Source organism: Vanacampus margaritifer, chromosome 15 (genome assembly GCF_051991255.1).
Source record: "Vanacampus margaritifer isolate UIUO_Vmar chromosome 15, RoL_Vmar_1.0, whole genome shotgun sequence".
NCBI classification, from domain to species: Eukaryota; Metazoa; Chordata; class Actinopteri; order Syngnathiformes; family Syngnathidae; genus Vanacampus; species Vanacampus margaritifer.
The window spans coordinates 3,831,558-3,850,035 of record NC_135446.1 but is presented as its reverse complement, the minus strand read 5'-3'; the positions used below and the strand labels follow the sequence as shown (position 1 = coordinate 3,850,035).

General features: G+C 42.5%; 1 protein-coding gene across 2 annotated transcripts; it reads right to left on the bottom strand.

Annotated features, from left to right (window-relative positions):
- Positions 1 to 69: 69 nt before the first annotated feature.
- On the bottom strand, positions 70 to 18,113 carry etv6 (ETS variant transcription factor 6). 2 transcript variants are annotated; one of them, XM_077544176.1, is made up of 8 exons: positions 17,760 to 18,113; positions 15,222 to 15,381; positions 8,370 to 8,534; positions 5,014 to 5,148; positions 1,721 to 2,290; positions 779 to 921; positions 609 to 709; positions 70 to 522 (listed from the first exon to the last, which is right to left on the bottom strand). In XM_077544176.1, the coding sequence occupies exons 1-8, from the start codon at positions 17,787 to 17,789 to the stop codon at positions 420 to 422; spliced, it is 1,407 nt and encodes a 468-aa protein (XP_077400302.1). In that variant the 5' UTR covers positions 17,790 to 18,113; the 3' UTR covers positions 70 to 419. The 2 variants fall into 2 exon arrangements, with proteins under 2 accessions (XP_077400302.1, XP_077400303.1); XM_077544177.1 differs by having other exon boundaries at positions 15,222 to 15,378; positions 17,760 to 18,111.
- Positions 18,114 to 18,478: the final 365 nt, after the last annotated feature.

The following is an 18,478-nucleotide window of genomic DNA, read 5'->3' as shown; positions in this document are numbered from 1 at the left end:
CGAGTGGACATCCTGTAAATTACACCACTCAACGTTTCAAGTCTACCTCACTAAAAAGAAACGAAAGAATTTGATCTAAAATGTTTATTCCATTGTCAAATCATCCTAGACACACGCAAACACACACGCGCACACACACACACACACAATGCATATGAAGATGTCAAAAAAAAAGAAGCACAAAGTGATTGGCTTGCTTTTGCAGTTGACAAAAAATATATTCAGCGCTGTCCATGAGTCAAATTAAAACTACAGTAAATGAACCAAAGGCATTTTTGGAAATATTTCGTATCTCTGTCTTGGTGACTGCCAATAGCAATCGCCCGAGACGTTTGAGGTTCGATGCTGATTGTTTGAGCTGCTTGTAAAAGGCATCGGCGGCTTTTGCAGTAGTAAAAAGTAAAAGTTCCCAGAGTTCCTCAGCACTCCTCTTTGATGTAAATTTGTTCATATGTGTCGGACTCCAGGTGCTCCAGGCGGTCCGTCTGGCCGTTCACAATCTCGTCTGGAGTCTTCATGAACCTGGCCAACACAGAAAGCATCTGTTGTTATGTGTTTGTCACGGTTGCCAGAAAGGCATGCAGAACGCGCGCGCGGATGCTCCTTACCTGAACAAAAGTCTTTGTCCGGGCTCTTTTCTGATTATATTGAGTTTGTAGTAGTGTCTCAGTGCTCGCGACATCTTCTCATATGTCATGTTGGTCCTGTTCTGTAAGGCCATGGAAATGCAAAGTGTTAGAAAACAGACACATACAGTCCAATTCCTCATCACTTTTACCTTGTGGTTGCCCCACAGCCTGGCCAGGCCATTGGGGTCCATGATGCGAAAGATTTTGTTCTCCGGGTCCTCCCAGCGGATGTAGTTTTCGTAGCGGCTGTCTGACAGGAGCTGGTAGACGTAGTCCCACAGCAGCCTGCAGTCTGCCAGGACAATACCACAAAAAAAATAAAATAAAATTCTATCCCACAAATTTGGACATTTTAATATGACATCAGAAAAAATATGATCTGCATGCTCCTTTGGGATTTTTACAAGGACCCCTTAAAATCCAAACCAATTAAATCTGACTGTGACATGGCAATTTTTTATTTGATGTTTTTAAAAAATATTTAAACTTGGTGTGTTTTGAGAGGAGAGAGACTTGAATTGTCACAATTTTGAAGCCATTGTGTAGCCTATGCTTAAAAATAGATACATTTATTGCTTGTGTTTGATAAAAGAACATAGGAAAAAATTAGGGCCGGCAGATATGGATCTTTCAGGCTGATACAGATTATTATTTTGACTGTGCTCTTGTAATAGCATTCAATTGTAAATTAAAATCTTATCTATTCTACATTGATAAACAAACTGTAAAATTGTGTATGTTCATTAAAATGTGAACTAAAGTGGGCCGGTCTGAGTCCTGAAACTCCAGGGCTGAAAATAAGTCCCCTGAATTAAGGTAAAAACAATCGGCTGATTATTTTGAAAACATTTTGAAGGGCCATAATAGTCTGATTTAATCGGCCGGCCGACTAATTGGTTGGGCCCTAGGAAAAATGGTCATATAGTAAATAAATTGTATTAACAGTATAGGGGGGTGCAACTAGTTTTCATAATCGTTTACTGGTATAGCCCAAAATAAAGTGTAGTTTACAAATGTTTTCTCGTTCAATTCCATGGCAAGTGTCCAACATGGAATATTTAGAAAATACTCCTCACTAGAAGTTCCATTACCAGCTATCCGCCCCATGGGCATTTGGTGGTCCTCCGGTGGAGACACGGGCATGAGGTAACTCCTGTAGAGCGCCTCCTCCTGAAGATAATGTTGCATGGGCTGGTAGGCCGCCGTCATCTTGTCTACTTTGACAACGCGGCCGTTCTCGGCATGCCCAGCGCGGCTATGCCCCAAGTCCAAGTTGGTCCCGCCGCCACTCCTGCTCGTGTTCGGGAACAGAGGGTTCATGACGGTGCCGGGCATGAGCTGGATGACTCGCGGCGGGCCCACCTCCTGGCCTCCTGGGCTGCCCAGGCACGCCGTCTCCTTGGCGGTCGCACAGCGTCCGTTGGGGGTGCCCGGGGAAACGGGTAGAGGGTACGTGTCCTCGGGCAAGTGGTGGTTGCTGTCTGGCAGCTGGGAGAAGTGCTGGATGCGGTCCTCGGCAGCGACCCGTTGGTGGTTTGGCGCGGGGGGAGAATGTTGCGGCGGCACCGGGTGGTGGGGCGAGCGGGAGCGGTGTCGCAGCTCAATGGTCGGCGGGTGCTGGGGGATGGGCTCTGTGGCGCATGGCGCCCGTCGTACCGTTTCTGTGATGACGGAAGACAACAACAGGGTAAACGCTGACATTGAGGTCGATGCGGTGTGCAATTTGTCACACAACTCTTAACTTTATTGTCACAACAATGCGAGATAATTACTACGACTGCTCAACATTATGATTCATGTCTGCGTGAGTTCCTTCATTAGGCTGAGGGTAATCACAGGTTTATGCCTGGAAACTCGTTTCTCTTTTCACCAGGCATCAAATGTGCCAAAAAAAACTGGCTTGGTCAGTGGTGTACAAGTGCACAACATTGCAGTGAGTGCTGTATTGTTTTTGCTTATTTTGTTATCAACATCATCCCAATCATCATCTTTTGAACCTTGTTGGAAGTACGCAACCACACCAGCTTCAGACATGTGCAAACAATTCTTTATTGAAAAATTTTGTCCCCCCCCCGAATTCAAGACACAGGTATAGGGTTTGCTGGTGGACAAAACAACGAGGGAGAGTCGGCTGCTTATCCAATCGGGCTCTCTTCACCTTGAATTCAGAAAGTCTTGTATTCTACATTTCCATGATATGCTTGATGTGCTGGACTCGAATTGCTCAACTTGGCATTGCAAATCATACAGTTAGGACACTGACTCCAATCACTCAACTCAACAATAGAGCACTTTCAAACAACCACCACTGTTTTCTTAAGATATAATCAGGGGCAACAGATAGAATGAAAACAAGAATTTAACCCTGTGGAACATCATATGTTCCGTTATACAGGTCAAGTTATATTGTACATGTGTGTGCACAGATGTGCGTCTGGACCTTTGCCGAACTCCTGCGACTGACTCACTGAAAGCCTGGGGTTCGCATTGGACCCAGAACTACTGGTCAAGACTATATATAGATGAATACGTAAATGACATATAGGGGAGAGAGAGGTAATTTGTGCCAAGGGGCAAGTAGTTCCACCCCTGTTATTTAGTAACCCATACAAGAAGTCGGTCATGTGACCACATATTTTTGAAGGGACATTCATTTTGCTCATCCGGTAAAAAAAAAACGGAGACACGTGACTTGAGAGGTAAGCACATATAAGTTAAAAAAACATTTTTCTACCCTCGAAAGTAACATTTTTATGATTAAGGTTTTTTGATTGGTGTGTTTGAACAATTATAGACAACTTTGAAAACAGTTCACACATGTTTTAGTGCTTTAGTAAGTAAGCTACATCATGAGTCTAATATGGTTAGCATGATGCTGGCTCAAAACAGATGGGGGATGCATTTTTTTCAAAAATGGTGGGCTTGGGGTAGAGGACCTGGGTTAAGTTGTGCCAATGGCATTAGGATTATTTACTCTATATTACTTTATTGTTGTTGTAAAATGTATTCTTACATTTAATCACTAAAGTCATTCTTAATTTTTGACCAAAATTCATCCTGTCACCAGATACAAAAGGAAAGCAGGGTTGGAAGTAGGGGAAGACCATAAGTCAGGTTGGAAAGGAGATAAAAATCTGCATGATGGCCATAAAAATAATATAGGGATAAGAAAAAAATAGGCTCAGGTTTAGCACTCACCAAGTGACAAATCTGGTTGTTCTGCTCACTTGGGTTATGTGTTTTCACAAGTTATTTTTCCCTTGCCAAAATACACAGAAAGAAAGAACAGAATTGTAAAAAAATTAAAAATTAAAATAAAACTAGAATTGTGACTAACACACCTGAGAAGATGGAGAAAGAGAATATAAAAAGGCTGAACTGGAAAAGCAAAAGAATGAAAGAAGAAAAGGCCTCTGAAACCTGCAAAGTTTTGTATTGAATTTGTCTTCATTTTATATAGCATTATCATTTGTGAGATTAAAATATATTTTTTTTACTTCCGTTATCAATTGCACAATTTACTCCACTGAATGTCTGACTAATGGCACAACCTACCCAGCACTGGGGGCAAGTTGTGCCACAAAACTACTTTTTTTTCCTAAAGCTTATCTATATTTCTTAAACAGTTTATTGAAGATCCAAAATGATTGCTCCCAGGGATGCACAACATCCTAAACTAGAGAAACATATTTAGTTGGAGGCCTTCCTGTAATCCCCTTGCGTAAAAGACACTTTAAGTAAAAAATGGCACTACTTAGCCCACTCTCCAAAAAGTAAAGACCAAGATGAAGCACAGGTTTGGTTTGGTTTGTTTTTTCCCCAAAACTATTTGACAATTGTTTTCTGTTACTTTGAGATCTGAATTTGATGAATTGTTAAACCTGAGTTAAATGGGATTAAATTTGAATTAGGTCCAGATCTGAATGGAAGTTGAATAATTTAGAAGATGGGGGAGTGGGGAAAATCACAATACACAAACATCAATAATGTCAAACATTGCCTTGCAGTCTACTGAGTGTGTCATGTGATGACAACTGACCACTAGGTGTCACTATTATCGTTTTAAGTCGTTTGCTGCATTTACCGTAAATACCTCTGTGGTGCCAAGGTTACATTTGATTTGTACTGTTTGTGCACACCATGCATTACAATAAATCACCATCTTTAAATGAGTAACCTGGCAGGTATTCTCCGACGACAGCCAGACGCAAACCTCAGCTAAAATTAAGACTTTACACTTGACTGTAGCGTGTTTAAATACGGCAACATTTCCTTGTGGAACAGGTTTTACAATGACCAAGTCAGTTTTTATTGCTAACTTTGTTGGCTTCACATCAGTGACGGAAAACAGCATCAGTGATCAGCATCAAGAATGTCAACTGACCTTCGAGCTTAAGGTGCTGCGCAGGGCTCTCGGGCGGCAGGTGGAAGGAATTTCCCGCAAAGTAGGCCGAGGGGTAGAAAACGTGGCTCTTCCTCTGCTTCAGGGTGTGCTGAAGCAGCTCATATAAGACGTCACCTGCAGTGAAAAAAAATAAATAAAAATCACTCGCTGTACAAGATGGAATTCTACAAAAGGGGAAGTCAATATTGCAGATTTCTCAGGAAGATGACAACTTCTCTATCATTTCTAGGCAGCGCCAAGCTTGAGTAATAATGGAAAAATCACAACTTACTCCCTCTTGAAGGGGGAAAAGTGGCTTTTAGTTTTTCTACAGTAGTCTATGTTGGTGCAGTTGAGGATTTATTGGGACAAATTGAGCTGGCACAAGTCGCATGCATTCAATTGATGTTGACAAAACTAAATAAAACATACAAGCCTGACACTTTCCTTTGATTGGCCATACAGTACGGGACAAAGCTCGAACAGGAAGTTCACTCAATGATTAACAGCGTTGTGTTTACTTATGATGGCGGACAAATGGGATCCAAACAAGCTTAACAAATAACTTCACATAAAGAAAAAGGAACACACACATAATGTTTGACGACTCTGGAAAAAAAAGAAAAGAAAAAAAATACATTTACCATCACAAGGAAATGAGTCTTGTAAAGGAAATTATGGTGGATGTACACACACACACACACGCACACACACACACACACACACACACACACACACACACACGCACACACACACACACACACACACACACACACACACACACACACACACACACACACACACACACACACACACTACTTTCAGTTCTCACTTTTAAGCGCAGTGCCCGTAAAATTGCTTCTTCCTGATTGAGGATGATTTGGATCCCTTCAAATGTCAATTTGCCATTTGGGAAATGCAACATTAAACAAATAAAACTCATGTGTTGTAGTCAAATATGGCAGCTGCCCTGCTGCTGAAGGAAAATAAAGCACTAATCAATCATCGGTTTATCTGTAGACAACCTCATATTTTAGTTTAGGGAAACATTGAAAAGGCAGTGGCAGATTACATGAAGCAAAGGAACAGGAAATGACTGATAAAAGCTGTGAAAATAAATAAATCACATTTTCTTGGCAGAATCTCACTCCATAAAAAAGAGTGGAATCATAAATTACCCAAAAGAAGTGGAAGTGTAATTTATGTTTATCAAATGAAGCAAAACATTTATTTCAATGTGGAAGGTTTTATCTGTATGCATCAAAATTTTGACGTGACCAAACACGCGTCATCTACTGTATTCTCAATTCCGCTTTCATATTGAAAAGAAATCCAGCAGTCTGCTTGGGGGGGACAACAAACAAACAGCTCTCTGCTTGAACCCGACCGGCTGCCAATGTTGCCGGGGGCAACAGTTAAGGTTGGTACTTCCTGATCAACAGTGCGCTACTTCCTCCAAGCCCCCTTTTGCAGCCTTGCTCTCACCATATTCATTTGACCTTCACATTTGTTTCTTGACATAATAGTCCAATTTATTATAAGTGGTGTATTGTATGATAATTAGGGCTGGACGATGATGGGAAAAAATCATCATCATGATTATTTTTGATTGAGATTGAAATCATGCTGAAAAAATAATTAGTTATTCATTTTAAAACTTAAGAGTTTATTCAACAATTAAAACTATCATCAGAAGTCAGGTTTCCATCCAAATGTTTCTAATGTTTATGTGAATTTTGTGAAAATGCGCAAAACGGACATGCGACTTATGCCCGTTTCTCTTCTTTTTTTTTTTGCCCTCACTCACACAAACACGCACACATACATACAAACACGGTCTACAAGGCGGGAAAGCAAACCCATGGCAACCTGCATCGTAGGCAAGTGACGGTACCACTCCGCCACCTGTAGCCCCCATCTGCTCTTCTTTTGCGAATATGCGTCACGAGATGACGTTGTAGTGACGGAACTTTGGGACACTGGGGAGTTCCAGGTGGGAATGTTGGTTTTGACGGACTGAATGGAAGTAGTTTGTCTTGTTGGCTTCCCTCCCGTATGTAAGTGAAGTGTGTCGTTACATTAAGAGCTGATGTTAATAAAGCCATCTAAAATTGTATTAATGTTATTATTTTCTTTAATTAATTATAAAAAAGAATCGTGTTTTTTCGTCTCCCCAAACATTTCTTACTTTATCATCCACCATTTATTGTGACTACAAACCGGTCTTGTTGTTTCCATCGCCAAAATGCACATTTTCCTTTTTTCAATACGCTTCAAAAACCACCCCCTCCAAGCGTAAAAACCTTTTTGGGAATTTTGGGCCTTTTTTTTTAAATTTATTTTTGGCATTTCCATTCAGTTTCTTTTTTGCAATTCTTGAAAATTCTAATAAAAATAGGTGGATGGAAATCCACCTATAGTCTCATGCTCATTTATCCTTGCAGGGTGAACATTTTATTGTATTACTTGTCAAGTACAAAATCACCTTGTAGCATAAAAATACAAGCCTCTTGCAATTTTCATTCTTAAGCATTACATGGCCCTTATCTCTTTATCATATTTATGTTTTTCACAAATCTCTCAAGACTTAGTCTGCGAACCTGAGACCTCAGGGATTGTATTTTTGTGCCATATTATGTGCAAATGTGTGTTGGCATGACAAAAACAGATATTTGCATCCTTGACTTTTGCGGAAAGGAAAATTCCTTGAATCCTTAAAAACTGAACTGGAAATATAACTTCATAGGACATTGGGAAATTAAATTTGTAAGAATATACTGAAATAATGGCTATTCCTGCACATGTTGGCGTTTTAGGGGCAGTGTGGGGTCGTGTATGCATGGAAAACACACTCACAAAGAGATAGAAGAAAGTTGCATTTCAGCTCTATTCATTTTTTACAGTTTGTGCCTGTGAGTAGTGTTATCTTCCCTGTGTGTATGCGTTTGTGTGAATTTTCATTGTTTGAAGGAACATCACTCCTGAAGTCGATGCTAATTTCCTGTTAGCATTTGAATGGGATCCTTCATTGACTTTATCATTAGCATAGTGTCATGACAGTAAACTCCACCAGGGATATCATGAATTAAAGGATGCTTAGGGATGGCAGAATGGCATACGCGCCATGCTTGCAGTGCATGGAGCAACATGTTGCATTCAGGGTACTTTCACAACGTAGGGAACTTTGCACATGAATTATTTCTCATCCATTCATCAAATTGTTGTAAAGATCAAGAGAAGCCAAAATCGAAATTCTGCTTAAATTTCGATTAATCTTCCAGCCATGACTTGAAAATATGGGCTCCATTTAAATTAGTAAAGAGTGAGAAAGGAAAGTAGGGTGGGGGGAATGGTACCAGAGTGAGGCAAGCGGTAGCGGAAGTCCTCCTTGGTGAGCAGCAGCAGAGCTTTTCCGTTCATCTGGAAGGAGCCGCTGGTGATTGGCCGCAGTGCAAACTCCTTCTCGGCCCATCGCAGCCACTGGGCCACGTCCTCTCTGCTCCAGAAGACCGGCTGCAAACCTGGGGGGTGTGGTTTGGGGGGGGGGGGGGACACACGCGCAAGTTAGGAAAAAGGGGAACAAGCAGCAAAGCTGACAAAAAGAAAAAAAAGGCTGAGTGAAATCAGCGCAGCGGGGAAGAGGGGGTGAACGGAAGGAAGGAAGGAAGGTGGAAAGGCCGGATGGAGGGGAGGGGTGAGTGGGACGGGGGCAGGGGTGCAGGGGGGTGGGGGCAGGAAGGAAGGAGGCTAAGGCAGTAAAGAGGAAATTGAGGAAGTGGAGATAAAAGGAGGGAGTGATTACGGGAATGATGAAGAAAAGTCACTCAGACAGACAGAAGAGGTTGGAAGAAAAGATTCCAAGAGGAGAAGCTTGAAAAAAAGAAAGAGATCAGCTCATGGAAAAAGTCACACGGTGGGGGTGGTGCAGGTGAGGGTGAGGGGATATCAAAACCATGTAAGCCTCTGCCGTCTTGTACTCACTTCACTCACTCATTTTTTTCTTCTTCTTTTCACCCTCATTTATTCTCGACCCTTTCCTGCCATCTCATCATTTTTTCGACCTGTGCGTAATTCAATGATTGGCATTGTGACTCAGGCTGACCTTCTCATCTCGTCATCTCGCACTTCTCCCTCCCTCTCAAACGTTCTTTCTGGGCGTCAGACAGCTGTTGTCCACGTCAGTAAATGGAACACTCAGGCCAGCCATCACAAACGCAGTTTTCACAGCGAGTCTTCAATATGACATGAAAGCACATCTAGATTGCAACTGAATTCTGAAAGTTTTTGCTGAACAACCCCAAGATGTGAAACTAACATTTTGATGAATGACACTAAACACATTCGCTATTATGCTGGAGCTCATTCTAGTAATTTAACAAAAATTTAATTTACATCCCTTTTTTTCAAAAACAGGATATTTCAAGTCAACAGTGTGCAAAATAAATATTTAATTATGATTCAGTTAATGGTTTGCTCTGTAATGGGAGGAACATGGGCAGAAATCACTGTATTGCAAAATAAAAGCTATTGTATTATTTTGGTTCAAAACAAAGATAATCAGTCCGCTTTCATGCAGGACAACATAAATCAGAGAATACATACTCTTGACAAGCTGAAATTCTGAGGATTTGGACACATTTTAAAAAGCTATCTAAACAAAAATAAAAATATAAATATAAAAATAATCGACCAAAACTTTTATATATAATATTGTTATTTGTAATACAGATTAATTCATTGCTTTTGTTTGTTAAAAAAAAAATCAAAAGAAGACCTTGGAGAAAAAGAATCACATATTAAATCACAATATTGAGGGGGAAAAAAAGTTTCAATTAACTTCTTTTTCAAGACTACTGCCAAGTGAGCTGCATGTGAGTCTCTCACGGCAACTTGCTTGAGCAGCAAAGCCCGGTAGGCGGCAGCGGGTCACAAGGTCAGGCCGCAGCAGGCCAAAGACCGAGCGGCGCTGTTGGCTCTGCCAAAAAAGCCCTCTTAGATCCGGTATGTCGGTCTCGGCCATCTGCGCAGAGCCCAAAGGAGGAAGTACGAGGAGAGCACAGGCGAGGGCAGAAGAGGAAAAAGGGGGCAGTTACAAAATAATGCGTTCCGCAACACGCTTGCAGGAAGTAATCCAGCCCGAGCTTGGTTTCACCACACAAAGGTTCAAGAGCAACAGTAGAAGGCTTGTGAAGTCAGAAAGATGGATGTTGATTGATGAAAGGGAAAAGAAGGGGAAAAAAAGACATTCAATGGGAAGAGAAAGACAAACAGAAAAGGAAACCAATACGAGGCTCGAGCGTGTGATGGAGTCCAGAGTGGGGGCATCGTCGTATCTATTCTGGGATCTAACCCACAGAAAAGTGGTGGGCATGCAGAAGAGGGTCACCGAATGAGTGAATGCAAAGTCATTTGAATTTAATTTGATGACAGTTGATGCTTTAATGGACAAAATACTTCTTGCACAGAATGCATGCAAATCCATGCAAATGTAAGAATTGAGACTTACGCCACAGGTTGTGTTCTGATTTTCCACTTCTGGTGCCTTGTCACCAGTATTTTTTTTACAAGTTAACAATACGCAGGAGTGGGGTCTGACTTTTTTTTCCTGATTTTTAACCAATTAAGGGGTCGAGCCCTACTAAAGAACATGCACGTATAATGTGTGCTTCCACTGACTGACTCACCAAAGCGCGATGGCAGCAGGACGTGAAACCCTCGACTAAAGCGTGGGCTCCCCATCCCCTTGCGATGACACACGCAAGTTTCTCTCAGTGGTGTCTCAGGCCCCCGCGCTGACGACGCATACGGATGCAGAAGCGCGCTTGTTGCCGAGGCAACGCCTCAGCGCTCGGGGGATGAACGGGCGTGATGAGATCACCGCTATCTCATTTCGTTGTCGGCATACGGAAGCCCTCCACTTTCCGCTGGCAGCCAGACGGGTTAATGAGGTTCATCTTACCGAGAAGCTGAACGGGATACTTGACTCATTGAGCCATTTTCAGCAGTATAAAGGTAATATTTTGCCCAGAATTTATTTGATAACTTCATTATTTTTCATGTACAATTAATACATTTAAAAACATTTTTTTCCACTTGCTGTTGACTGAAGATGACATCACCTGTGCTGAGGAAGTAGGTAATGACCAATCATGGCTCAGTTTGCTGACCAAACCCATGGTGAGCCGTAATTGGTTGTTCCTCAGCACAGGTGATGTCATCTTGAGTCGACAGCAAGTGGAAAAAATTGCTTTTAAAGGTATTAATTGTACATAAAAATAATGAAGTTCAATTAATTCTGGACAAAATTTTAACTTTTTACTGCTGAAAATGGTTCATCGAGTCAAGTATCCCTTCAAATTTTCGCCTGAAAAATAGCGTGTTGCTTTTCATCCGTTGTTCTCTCATCTGACACAGAGTAATTAGAGTAAGTAGAATAATAACATTTTCAAAGTGTGCTACTTGTATGTGAAATAATCACTGCCCATTTCTTTGATTGTTCTGAAACATTTCAATTCCAACACAAATTTGCTGTCATTTCTGAATGGGAAGTATCTCCCGTTGGCTTTAATCAGTGGAACATTGCATAAATACGCGCGCTTATACTTGATGTGCAGTATGTGCCTTGGCCGTCACACAGTCAATCGGCTTCGGCTGACAAAAGACAAACAAACACGCCTCTATCAATCGAGCTGCTGGGACTTTGCTTCAAACTCTGGTAAATGTTTGCCACAAGTAGGCGGACGTTAGCGTCGCTATCTCAGGAGACGAGAGACTTTTTTCTTTCTGAACCGAGAAGGCGGAAGGACGAAATAAGGAGGTCTAGCTGTGACCCTCTGACACCCTGACTCAGGAACATGTGCTCATTTCCTCACCGGCCGGCGTACATCCGCTCTACTCGTTCCGTCCCAATGACAGACGCACACTTTTACTTTCCCTCTTCTTCCCTTAGCCACTCTTGTCATCTTTACAGCGTCATCCTCTGCTTCCTAAGCCAGCAGGCATGTGCATGTCCCCATCCAGCAGAGCTGGACTGCAACCAGTCCAAACAAACATAAAACACATCATCAATCACGTGCAGCTTTTATGGTCAGGAAGTAGCACGACCTGTTCCTGATCGTTTGTTGTCAAGAAACAAGAGCAAGCCAGCTCTTGTTGGCTCCTTGCAACTCTTCCTCTTATTCACTTTTCTTTTTTTCCATGCTTGATATGCTTACTTTTGTCCTTTTTCACCTCCCTTTTACACATATTTAAAGCCCAGTCAGTATTTTCTACAATCACATTAAACGCAAACATCGACAACAGCAAGAAGGTCCGAATGTGCGTCTATTCCTCAAAATCTTTCACGCACTTAATTTCGCATTTGATGTTAGGGCTGCACAATGTATGGAAAAAATATCGATATTGCCATATTGGCCCATGCAATATGCATGTCGCAAAGACATGCAATAAGTTTCATATGGAATTTAATGCTTTTATCTGAATTTGACTACAATGTGCACCGCCATACAATAGTTGAACATTATCGAGAGGTAATTACAATTAATTAACTAAGAATACATTGAGTATGCTTATTTTGCAACATGAAAAAATGTAATTCTTTCATTAGATAATAAAAATGTCATTTATTTAGGTAGGCCTACATGTTAAATATTGCAATAATATCTATATCACTATTCAGCAGCTATATCGCATATCACATGTGTTTCCAATATCGTGCAGCCCTATTTGATGTCATTCCAACTACACTTTAGTGAGACTATTAGCTTGGCGCAACTTGTGTAAGATTGACACCAGCCTCCAATTTCATATGCAGCACTTCAATTGACTGACTAGCATTCTTCCATACATAATGTCAAGAGGCCAATCCTAAAGCCGTATTAGGTTGGCACGGAAGGAAAGAAAACAGAAAAGTAGCTTTCAGCAAAGGAAGGAAAGATGTAAGGATGCAGGAAAGAGGAAAGAAAGAGAGGAAGGAGGTCAGAAAGAAAAGCTGATAAGCAAAGGGGAGGGAGGGGAAGAATGGCAGGAAAGTGTCCATAAAGAGGGAAGCTAGGAACAAAGGAAAGATGGCAAAAGCTGAGGAAGGATGCAAGAATAAATAATCAAATAAATACATAAATAAATAACTGAGGTAGGGAAGGAAGAAAAAGATGCCAGTGTGTTTTGTGTGTTTTTTTAAAGTGGATGGTTACGATTGTTAATTTAACCCAGCTCATAAAAAAAATGCAATTTGCCTATTAATTAAGTCTATTGCTTATTTAAAAAAAGCCTTTTTCAGGTCATGGAAAATAAATCAAGCAAAACACTCGATCATTTGAGTGGCACTCTACAATTTTTTCTTTGGTGCCGTTGCCAGTGTCAGGAAACTTCCTGCAAATCCTGTTCACTTGACATGAAATATGACAAGTGAGCGCAGTCTGCTTATTTACTGTCATGCTTTACCAGCAATACAAAAATCTCTTCAGCTATCCGGTAAGGATGAGACAGGCCACGGTGCACTTTTCATTCAAAAAGCTATTTTTGTGTGCGTGTGTGTGTGCGTGTGTGTGTGTGTGTGTGTGTGTGTGTGTGTGTGTGTGTGTATGCGTGTGTGCGTGTGTGTGTGTTTTGTTGTTGTTGTTGTTTGTTGCAAAGATCGGCTTGATCACATTGTGGTGCGAGGGTGTTCAATGGAAAATTCAGCGTCAACCCCCAACTCGGCCCCCACCCCTCCCATGCGGAGTGTGTCGCGAGCAGGAAGAGAAGGGGACTGCATTCAGCTCGCACTCTGGCATGTGAGAACAGTTTCCCTTTCACAGGAGACGAGCGAGCGAGTTAAAACACACACACAACAACAACAACATTTATTCAGGAAGCTCTGTCTGCCCACTCAGGAAATTCCTGAGGACAAGAGCTGCTTCCAGGGGCAGGAAATTTCCCCTCACAAACACACGCACTAACACACACTTATTAGCTCCAATGTGTGATCTACAAAACAAAAAAATAGCAAAAGGGCATTCATTTAATCATGTACTGTAATGCGGTTACTCACAGCTTACACCTACACACGCTTTACACAAAAAGACACGCATGTATTGAGTACACACACATACTAAGGCAACAGGCAGTCTTGTTGCCATGGACGTCACTTCCCATCATCAGATGGGAATTTTTAAATCTTTTTTTTTGTTCTGAGTTCATAATGCTATACTAGCATTCTTTAGTGTGGGGAACAGTTGGTGACTAACACCCCCTCCCCCCTCCCTCATCTAATCCACTTCCTCTCCAGGAAATGGAAAAGGCGGATTTCTGCCCGCACTGCAATTTCCTCCCTCATTCTTGCTCTCTCTGTCGTTTTTTTAAGCCCTCCTCTCTTCCTTCACTCTCGCGGACGCCTGGTTTCCCACCACACGGATGTTTGCATAGGAAGGATGAGCGGAAGTGCTCATTTCCTGCACGGTCCACGTGACGAAGCGTGTTTCAAATGTGACAACGGCAAACTTCCGCCAAAGCATGTGGAAGTGACCCAGCTCCTTCACGTGACAGGAAAGAGAAGCAAAAGCACTTCTTCCTTTTTTCTAAAACAATGTCTGAAGAGTTTCCTGTCAACGTCAGTCAACACCCTGACAAATGTCCTCAGCTCAAAAAAAAAAAAAAGTTAAACATTAACGGCAGTTTTGGACATTTTGTTACTCATTGAGCGTTGGGCCTACTCTCTGTTGGCAGCCCACCAAGCACACCTGCTTTCCTATTGTTTACCTGCAGTTCACTTATCAATAAATACGGAACTTCAATATCTCCAATGGCAAAAAAAAAAGAGAAAGCATTAGCCACAATGAAGCGCTTGGTCCCAGCCATTCATTTGCCGGTAATTTTTTTAATTCGTTCATCGTATTGACAATTCTTTTCAGGTTTGTCTACCTTAGTCACTCATGGCGATGACAGACCCTGTCCATAACATTGAATTTTTCAAATTACATAACCTAGTTTTAGCACTTAAAAAAACACCTCTGCTTTCATTTTTTTGTGTTGTTGTTTTCGTGTGACAAATTAACTGTGTGAGACTGTTGTGGGTCAGCCAGCGCTATCAGTTCTGACCCGGTGACATTTCGAGGATGTCTGCAGCTAACATCTGCTTTGACACCTCCCGGTGTGTGTGTGTGTGTGTGTGTGTGCGTGTGCGTGTGCGTGTGTGTGTGTGTGTGTGTGTGTGTGTGTGTGATACTCACGCAGGTGCGCGGGCAGCCTGGCAGGCTTGTCCTCCATTCGGCTTGCTGGCCTGGCGGCGGCGGGGGCATGGACGGCATGGACAGGGGTGGGAGCATGGACAGGGGAGGAAGTGGAGTTTGGCAGCGGGTTCGAGGAAGGACTGAAAGAACGCCTCTCCTGCTATGAATAGACAGACATGACAGCTCATGAAACGTGCCAAGCCCACCACCGGACCTAAACCCAAACAGCACCCACCCTCCCCTTTCCACACAAACAGGATTGCTTCGCCTTGCCTGTCATGAAGCCACCATAGCAGTCAGTAAGGCAATGACTGATAGATGGGCTTGTTATGCCACACATGCTTTTACGCTAAAAGAAATGCACTGTGGCTCCAAAAATGTACAAATACTGTCAAGTAGGTACAAAGAAATCCAAGACCTCAAGTTCTAAAATGGCCATCCAATTTGCAGAGCATAATTAGCAGTCGGTCAGCTAGCGAAGTTTGGTGTTTACCTTAAAGTATCGCCACACGGCTGACATGGCTCCTATACCTGCCCGGAAATCATATGTCAGGCTGTCGGCGTCTAATACAATACTGGAATTGACCACACTGCAATAACAACTCTGTAGCAATGTCATAACTGAGTAATATCATTGGAAAGGCAGCAGCTGCCGTTTTGGATCTCATTCCTAATTTACCTAATGTTGTGGCCCAATGAAGATAAACAATGCAAATTTTTTTGCAGATTGCTGTGGATGTTTAATGGATTTATGGATGATAAGCCTTCATCATCATCATCATTATCATTATCATCACTTGCTATTGTGACAGCAGGCATCTTCTTCACAGTCTTGAACTGCTTCAGGTTGTCGTCATGACACGACAGGGCCGCTCTAAGCCTTGTCATAGAAAAGGCTTCGTTCCAAACGCTTCAACTGGACGCTCTCAGCAAAATGTTTACAAGTCCTTAGCGCTTTTTCTTGCAGTTATTTTCCCATGTGGACAAGACAACCAAGACCACCGTGAAGAAGACACGTCACAAATTGTGTATATTTCTCTTTTGACTGTTTTGTTGCACAACGTAGGAAAGATGTGGCTATCAAGCAGCATCGCATTGGCTCAAACTTAAGCTGATCCAGCGTGTGCTTCCGTTTCGGAGTGAGAGCAGAACAAGAAGCCAATGTTTTTAGAGGAAATGAAGCTCATTTGTTGCTTCTTTCCTCCGCCTGCTGTCAGCACCCACTCACGTTATTTATTAATTTATTTATTTTTGTCTGTGTGCGTACCAACTGAATGTAGCAGGAATTTCCTGTGGAACCCAAGAAGCAATCTTTCAGTCTTCCATTTCCTCTTTCATGCTAGACATTCAAACAGACCTTTACAGACAATTCATAACTTTTCTATCCAAAGGGGGATGAAAAAAAGGGGAAGTCTTCCTTTTCAGGCAGCTGGGACTTTTGGGGTCACCGAGCTTGTGACAGAACTGGGCTGTGGGCTGTCAGACAATTATTCCTCACAATGACATCATACTCCCTAATGACTCGTCATTACTCACATACAGAAACACTTAACGGGGCGGGAAGCTGTCTTTACATGCATTATCATTTAGGTTATGGTATTAATGGACATGTTGGAAAGGCCTAGACCGGTGTAACAATCCGTAGTGTGGCACCGCGCCACATTGTGTCGCCCCTTTGTTTTGCCATGCCAATGGGTCACGTTTTGCCTTTCAGAGTATTTTTGCCATGGACGTGAGTGGTTGTGTGCAGAATTACGCTTTATTGTGACGCGCGATAGCACCGATAATTTTGTTGTGTGTGTCTTTTAATAAAGTGAGTACATGTGGACATTCAGCCCATTTTTGCTGCCTGCTTGGCTATCCATGTAGCACCTATCCATGGCTGTACTCGGCCCAAACCAATCACACGTTACACCGGCTTGCCCACCTCAGAAAGGGTCACTTTCTGTATTTGCATAATTTGTAGAAATTCAGTGCGGATTCTTGAAGACTATTGAGGAGGACACTGAGCTATAAATGACCTAAAATGGATAAAGATCGATGTTTGCAGTGCTTCCTATGTAAGTGACAAAAAAAATTGTAATGGTTTTGAGTGACATTTAAGCTTAAACGTTGGCTGAAGTCAGTCAAAAATGGATTAGCGCCTGTGTTAACCTTGACCATACAAGGACGGGTTCGATATTATAAAATGATAGTAAACAAAACTGCCCTATGTTGTTTTTTCCTACTCTGTCACGATGCCGTGGGCAACACGCGTGGACCGTTGATACAGTCCAGCTGTTAACGTGGGCAACACGTGGATTCCATCCATTTTTTGAGTTTTCATTTCATGTTCTGTTTTGGGAAAGAAGTCAAAGGTGGTTGTGATGTGAAGCGAGTGCACAGCTCGCCGTTTCGTTGCCAGTCACGACTTTACGCGCAGATGCAATGAAGCGCAGTCGACGCGTGTGCGAGCAACAGATGAGCGCGGCCAAAACAAAAACAAACCCAACAAACGCGAGACCCTCAATGGACTCTCACGATGGTGCGCGTCGTTACCTTGGGTGCAGCCGTGGGGGATTCAGACATGATCTCCCGTTTCGTGAACTTCTCCTCTTGAAATTCTCCCTCTTTTTGTTTTTTGTCTTGTTGCAAAAAGTGTTTATTCTTTCTATATGTCGTGGGTGGCGTGGACACGTTGTGGTCACGCAAGCCCCGCCGTTGCAATACTGCCGCCGCCTCTTTTGCTTCTTCTGCTGCTGCCTCAACGCTCCATTCCTCAGCCCGGAAAATAGACAAACTTCTTTTGTCTTGTCGTGCGTTTCCCTTTCACGTGTCGGCGGCGCGCACGTAAATAATCCCTTCCTGGAAGAGCGACGCACGCGCGCGCACGCACGCACGATCGCTCGCTCTCATTGATCCGGACGTGTGTAAAACGGCGAAATGACGTCGATTCCCAGCAATGAGCCTTGCCCCCTTTTAAAGGGAAACAACAAGCGCACATTTGTACACCAGGATGAACATTTGCAGTGCAGTAATAGCAAATGTTTTACATAGAAACTTTAAAGGGATACTTGACTCATTTAGCCATTTATATGTCTAGAATTAATTTTAACTTTAGGCTCCAATTAATACCTTTAAAAACACATTCTGCCAGTTAATTGCTGTAGACTGAAAATGACATCACATGGTGCAGAGTCAAAGCTCGGGTAACTCACCTGTTTTCTGGGTTCGTCATGTGACGTTCACAAACTGAGACATGATTGGTTGTTACCCGA

What these genes read in the sequence shown, in the direction of transcription:
- etv6 (XM_077544176.1), bottom strand. Translation starts at nt 17,789, where the DNA reads ATGTCTGAATCCCCCACGGCTGCACCCAAG. An exon ending in GCAGCACCTTAAGCTCGAAG is followed by an intron (nt 2,291 to 5,013) that starts GTCAGTTGACAT and finishes CCGTCATCACAG; the next exon opens with AAACGGTACGACGGGCGCCA. An exon ending in GGCTGTGGGGCAACCACAAG is followed by an intron (nt 710 to 778) that starts GTAAAAGTGATG and finishes ATGGCCTTACAG; the next exon opens with AACAGGACCAACATGACATA.